The 6,803-nt window shown below is 40.0% G+C and overlaps 1 protein-coding gene across 1 annotated transcript in view; it reads right to left on the reverse strand.

Annotated features, from left to right (window-relative positions):
* The window catches only part of LOC101851430 (myosin heavy chain, striated muscle), a 50,090-nt gene extending 47,323 nt beyond the window's left edge, over positions 1 to 2,767 (reverse strand). Inside the window, 3 exon segments of the mRNA XM_035971296.1 lie at positions 20 to 176; positions 1,295 to 1,438; positions 2,538 to 2,767. Coding sequence (XP_035827189.1) covers positions 20 to 176; positions 1,295 to 1,438; positions 2,538 to 2,726 — 490 coding nt within the window. The 5' untranslated portion in view covers positions 2,727 to 2,767.
* Positions 2,768 to 6,803: the final 4,036 nt, after the last annotated feature.

The raw sequence follows: 6,803 nt of genomic DNA on the forward strand, positions 1-6,803 counted from the left end.
GTTGTAAGTTTGAACTCACCTTGCAACATGTTCTGGTAAGCGTTGTCGGAAATGGAGAAGAGATGGGGAGGCATCTCAGCCTTCCTCTTGCCCTTGTACACATCGATGACCTTCTGGGTGTAGATGGGCAGGCGACGGTACGGGTTGACAGCCACACAGAAAAGGCCAGAATAGGTCTGCAGAGGAGAAGATCACACACAATGTTCAGATTGTCCGGTCAGGTTGGGAAACGTGGCTAATGTCATTCTCTCATTAGACAAAACAAATGACATATATTTGGTTTTTACTTGCTTTTTGTTTTGGTGTTGCTGTATGTTTGGGTTTTTTTAAATTTCGTTACTTTTGATCTGAAGGTCTTCGGTTCAAATGGAAAAGCTTTTTTGGGGGTTGGCAAAATTGTTATCTGCTTAAAAGATTCTTACTTAGGAGGTAACAGCTTAAAGTTACTGACGTGACATCTTTGTATGAACCCGTACCACTGTAAGGCTCTCTCTTCTATTTCTTAAGGAGTTAATCTGTTTTACTGTGAGCGTGTACATTACGTAACACTGAACGCTTTCCACTTGCCTATAATATTATATTTCTGTTTCGCTACGTAAAGTCAATGCTACAGTTATGACAAAGTCATAACATTGGCCTGCCTCATGGTTAAATACCCGGGCAAGCGGTTTATCGCGGATTAAGTGTAAGGAGGACGTTTTGTACTACACCAGCGCACACCGCGATCAGCGAGCCAATCTACTCGCAACAACAACAAAACCGGAACCCATTGCGAAAGTGTTTTATCTGCATTGTACGAGCTGTTACTATAGCTGATATGGCTGTTTTTGCCCAATTCAGGCAAGCCTTTCAATCTGGATCGACGTATAGCCGTATTAGATTGCGCGTTTCCGAATTCAGTACAATTAATGTGAAGTCTCAAACAATAATCATAACTTTCAACTTATCTTAGTCTCAATTGTATTTGTAAAGGATGGTTTAAGGTGAGTAGTGAGCTGTATATATAATAGCGTTGGGGAAGGGAAAATGTATTGTTCAAAACAGAAATCGTCTTACGATTGGATAAAATAACCATCCATGACCCATGTAACTTTTTCTTAGAATTGAAGCTAATACACAGGATGGACCATAGATTACTTCGTCTTCTTTATCTGTTTAATTGCGAGGAAAGGAGAAAGCGAATAAGATTTGACTACAGTTTCCTCATAAACATTGTATATTATTCTGACCTCTGTTCTTTTCTATTACTTTCTTCTATTTTATCGTCGTTTGTTTTGTTTGTTGTTCTACTTACGTAAATCAGGCCTGCAGCGTAACGGCTCTTCAAGTTGTACAAGACAGAGGCCTCGTTCAAGTAGGTCATGTTGGCCATGTCCTCAATCTTCTCGAATTTGGGAGGATTCATTTGCTGGATGTCATCCTTCTTGAATGTCTTGGTCTGAGGACAGCAGAAAAGAGAGGAATTGCACATAAATATAAAGGTGTGAATTGGGTTTTAGTTAAATTAGTAAATATGAACAAGTACAACTACTTTTACCTGTTTTTTCTTTCATTTAAAGCGAGGTGTGACGAATACACACATATTGACAACAAAAACGACGGTATTTGTGATAACAGAATGAAGACGACCAATAATGATGCTTGCAAGAGACGCCACATGAAGGTCACGGGCACAATAATGAGAATGAAAAGAAAGGGATGGATAAATAAGGGTATTGATGTAAGAAGGCAGGTATACACACGCACATAAGATGTCTTACATTCAAAAACAGAACACGGTCTCCTTCATAAATTCTCGAATTATTGGTATTGAGACGGTTTATTAAAATCTTTTCTTCCTTCGCGAAGAAAAATACTGAAAGTTCACAGAAACTATTAGAGCAAAGAAAGTTTGATACACAGAGCTTAGGTGAGGAAAAAGAAGATAACAGTCTACGAGAAAAAGGGACAACCACAGATACAAAAAAGTTTCTGTGAACTTTCAGTATTTTTACTCACTTGGGGTCTTGACAACACACACATACACTCTTTCAAACACACACACACACACACACACACACACACACACACACACACACACACATACACACATACACGCACATACAGACACACACATATATATATATATATATATATATATATATATATATATATATATATATATATATATATATATATATATAATTCACACAAAACAGAGTTCTAGCAGCTCAAAACCTTCCTCGATTCCTTCTATTGTTCTTCAATTCCGTGTGGTCTTCTTATCTTCTTAGGAATGACGATCATGGCATAACTTTGTTGGCCTTTCAGATATCATATCATGAAATTAAATCACGGTGTCGTATGTTTCTCTGAATCTTGAGATATCTAGTTCCTGTAGAGTTCTATTTTACGTCCGAGTTTTAAAGGTTGTATGAGTCTTTTACGCTTTTGACTTTGGGGTGAGGTCTTTTCTCAGTTTTTCTCGCCTCAGTTTTTCTCGCTCAGTTATTCTCATTTTCAAACAAACATTTTTTCTTCTTTTTGTTTAAACTTACCTCACTAGTCTTGGTGACCTTGACGGTAATCTCCTCACCCTTGGTACTCTGAATTTCGGCAGCCAGGAAGCCTTGTTTGGGGTCGGGAACCCAGCATGCTTTTTTGCCGTCAAATGTCTGGGTCTGCTCTTTCATGAGCTTCTTCCTGTCCACGATCAGGTACACGAAATCGGGGTCACTGGGATCCATGGTGTTGTGTTTGAACGCGACGGTGCGTGCGTCAAGAAAAGCTCAAGCCTTACGGCTGGGGTGTCTCCAGTACGAAATGAGGAGTGAAAGCAGAGACTGCCGCCGGTGAGGATTCCGACAAAATCAAGACCTACGTCAGAACAGCCTGGGGAAGACACGGAGAGAGAGAAATGGGGTGTTAATGAGGAATGACGTAATCAGATTTAATTTGTCAATAATTATATTATACATTAATTGATGCAATCATCATCATCATTATCATCATCATCATCATCATCATCATCATCACCATCTTCGTCATCATCATCATCATCACTAGTTAGAAATAATCTTCTTTCAGAACCGAAAATGCAGTTCTATGTTCATAACAGCTAGACCACGGTCCAGACTCCATGGAGCAGTGGAATATCATCTATGGAGTCAGGACGTACAAAATGACAAAACATGCTTTTCGTTTCGGTAAAAAATAGGTAATTAAACAAGTAAGGTTGTTACTGGGAGATTTGTAAGGTTCATACAAATAAATGTGCTTCGGTTTCGAAAAGGTTGAGAGCCCTGACAACAGACACCCTGACAAGAATAGTGTCTGTTTCACGGTAAAAATTGAAATACGGTACTTCTAGTTAGGTATTAATTTAAAGTCCAAAGAATTATAATAAGCAATGCGGAACGCATCTACATGATGCAGGTGAAGAAATACTCTTTAGATTTCTGTTTTCAACCCCCCCCCCCCCCCCAAAAAAAAAAAATCGACAACTGGATATGATTGCTGAAGTGTCACTTGACCCCTCTGTCTCCAAAAAAAAGACACAGTCGCACAGCTTGATGTTTAAAAGAGGGAATGAGTTGGCGATTGTCAAAGCAAAATTATTTCAACTTTGTTTTCCAATTTTCAAAAAATGATCTTCAGAAAATGTCCAAACCTATTCAGAGGGGACTGTTATTTCTAATAGGGCAGATTTTAAGTAGCTATCTATAGTTATTGATATATACCCTTTATTGGCTCCTTTTATTGTCGTTTTGAATGGCATTTATATTTTGCTCTTAAAAGCGGAAAATTAAAAACAAACCTCAAACAATTGGTCTGAGAATTTAGAAAACCTTGTTCCAGTTTAAAATGCATAAAAGCTGTTGAATCATAAACCCATCTCTCGCTATCAGTGTTTAAAACAAAGTCTACCTATGTGAAATTGAAGGTGAATGTGTTGTCAAAATGGTTGGTAGTTAAATTCAGGTAAAGTTTTATTTTCTTTTGTTTTATATTAAAACGCAAAGAAGATTTCATGCTATCACTTCAGTTCAAATTTAAGTGGAGTAGAACTGCTTCGTCGTCTAACTACATTAGTGAAGGTATTCTCATTGAAACACATTCGTTTCAAATTGATGTAGTTGGTTTTTTCAACTGTCTTTTTCATATTGAGTGAGTTATCTAGTAAAAACTGCAAACCGTTGCAGAAACCATCGAGCCTTTGTTTAAAATGTACCAGTTACCAGTGAGGTAAAAAACAACTAAGTCCTCAAACAGGGTTCGAAACCACAAGTGAACACAGTCTAAGACTTGCCAAAGAAGGGGGAGGGGAATAAACGTGTCTAAAAATATCATCAGCATACAGTACTTATCTCACACCTATCGTGCTCTACGGATGGGTGGGTGGGTGGGTGGGTGAGGGCAGCGCAGCGTGAACGCCCCCGCGCGCACAAGCCCGCGTGCGCATGCGCATGACCTCACCCGCTACCCATATTTGGAACATCCATGCATGCAGGTAAATACAAGATGGCGGATCTGCCTTCGCGATTATGAGATAAACTTCCAAGGTGAACACTTTCAAACTACTCTCAAAAACATTTGCCCTACTCTCTCAGAATCCTTGCTTTCGTTATAATCTCTGAAATTCCTCGTCACTGCAGATGATGCGATAAATCCAACCACTGAGTGGCGCGAAATGCACAAAGTCCTGGTCACAAAACAGAAAGATCCGAACCCCTGTCCATGCAGGCACGTAGTCAAGGTGAGTACTCCGAGCACGGGGCGGGCGGGGAACACACTGGGTGAGGGGGTGGGTCAGGGTCTCCGAAAACACAGGAGATCCCAGAAGAAAACTCCAGGAACGAGAGGAAACAATAATGTGATAAGGGAAGAAACAAATCCAATCCGGGTGGTGGTAGGACGGGTTAATCCATGAGTGGGAAAAGGTTGCAAACACAGACACACGAGAAAGAAAACAAAAAACAATAAAACTATAACCACACCTTGAAAAAGAAATGAAAAAGCAGTGCCTTGGTTCTGAATAAACTACTTGGGAGAGACGGTATACAATTTTTAAAAATCAAACTTTTTTCAAGTTGTCTGGGTTCTTTTTTAAGAGCTCAATCACAGCTATTATTTGTGGATTTGATTACAGGCTCTTCTATCAATTATTCTCTGTAGCCATTGCGGGATAATGAAAGTTAATAACATTTTAAAAGATTATGCTTCTATTACCTTATGTGCCTCCATAAGTCTCGTTCAGTCATTCTTAAAACAAGAAATCATGTTCACTGCTTCGATATGAACTAGTTGTACAATTCAGTGCGGTTTCGAAAGCAGGCCGATTCCATGTCGTGCCAGAGTACTGTAGTGGTGATCAAAATAATCCACAGGCTTAATACAAAGGAAAGCATGTCAGTCCGCTCTGATTGGATTAGTCTGCTTTTGTTCTACTCTACGATCTAATTGGCTGGACAGAACCACACCTCAAAGGTGTGTCAGCACTTTTTTTTCTTTTCTTATTCTGTAGAGGTAGATTTGTTCTAAGTAGTTCAAGCGCAAGATTCTATGTTTCTTTGTAAGTAAGAAATTACTACTCTCATTTACAATAGCAATCTTTTATTTGTCTACCTACTCATGCTGCTTGCATTCCAGTATTTGTTAATGTGTGTTCAGAAATTAGTGTAAGGTAAACAAAATATTGCAAGGGCATCATAATGGCTGCCTGAAGGTCGTTCAGGTTTGGCTAGGGTTATATACTATAAAGAGAAAAAAATTAGTTTAAAGAGAGGGAAAAAGGTGTTCTAGCTCCGAAAGATAAATTAACTAGGAAATGAAACAAAGGTAGGTTAGGTAAATAAGGTAAACAGAAAGGGTAATGTTGGTAACTAAAAGTACTATTTTGAAAAGGGTGGGAAAAGTGAAATCATAAAGGGTTGTGAAGGGAGGAAACACACACTGAAAATAAAGGTAAAATATAAACTAAAGAGAATACTGGGATAAATCCCGTAAGTACTTACGATGCAGAGCTGTTCTGAAGACACACACGGCCTGGCTCTTTATATACCCGGCTCTCTCAGTATCTCCTCAGCAGTTATGTAAACGTGAATCCCATTGGCTGATCGCCCACGCCCAACCAATGGCAGGCCTCCGTAACATAAGCCTTCGGGTGCCCTCTATATGGAAGATAAGGAAGCTGGGCTCGTGTCTGGAAGCATAACGGGTAGAAGCTGGGATAGCGGAGAGAATTTGCTGCCGTCGCAACACCTCTCTGGTCGCTTTAACCCTTTCACTCCCTGCGCAACCGGTCTTACTCGAACCTCGTTAAACGTATGTCTTAGCTCGATAACCATGCGTGCGAAAAGTTTAGAAAAGGAAGAATTCTTTAAACTTTTAGAAGAATACAAGTGACTTAAATCTTTTAAGAAAGTCTTCGATGAGAGAGGAAGGAATGTTGGATGTTTTGGTACAAAGGGGTTAACATACTCACATCGTCTAACGGGCATTAATCTGAGCACAGGAGGTGGGGTGCTTTTGGCATACTCTCGGCACGTGCACATGGGGGCTAACGGAGGGCGATACCTGAGCCTACACGCCGAGTTACACACCAGCCGGGTGAGCATACACGTTAAAAAACGTGCATCGTGTAGATCTACGTAGACGACGCAGGGGAGAGACAAAACAAAACAAAAACATGTAACACCTCTCAGTTTTCGTTTCTTCCTATACAGAGCCGGTTTGAGAGTTACGAGGAAAACACACTCAGCACGGTTGGCATACTCAGCACACACACACACACGCACGGACACACACACACACACACACACACA

This window comes from Aplysia californica, unplaced genomic scaffold, assembly GCF_000002075.1.
Source record: "Aplysia californica isolate F4 #8 unplaced genomic scaffold, AplCal3.0 scaffold00413, whole genome shotgun sequence".
Classification (NCBI taxonomy): domain Eukaryota; kingdom Metazoa; phylum Mollusca; class Gastropoda; order Aplysiida; family Aplysiidae; genus Aplysia; species Aplysia californica.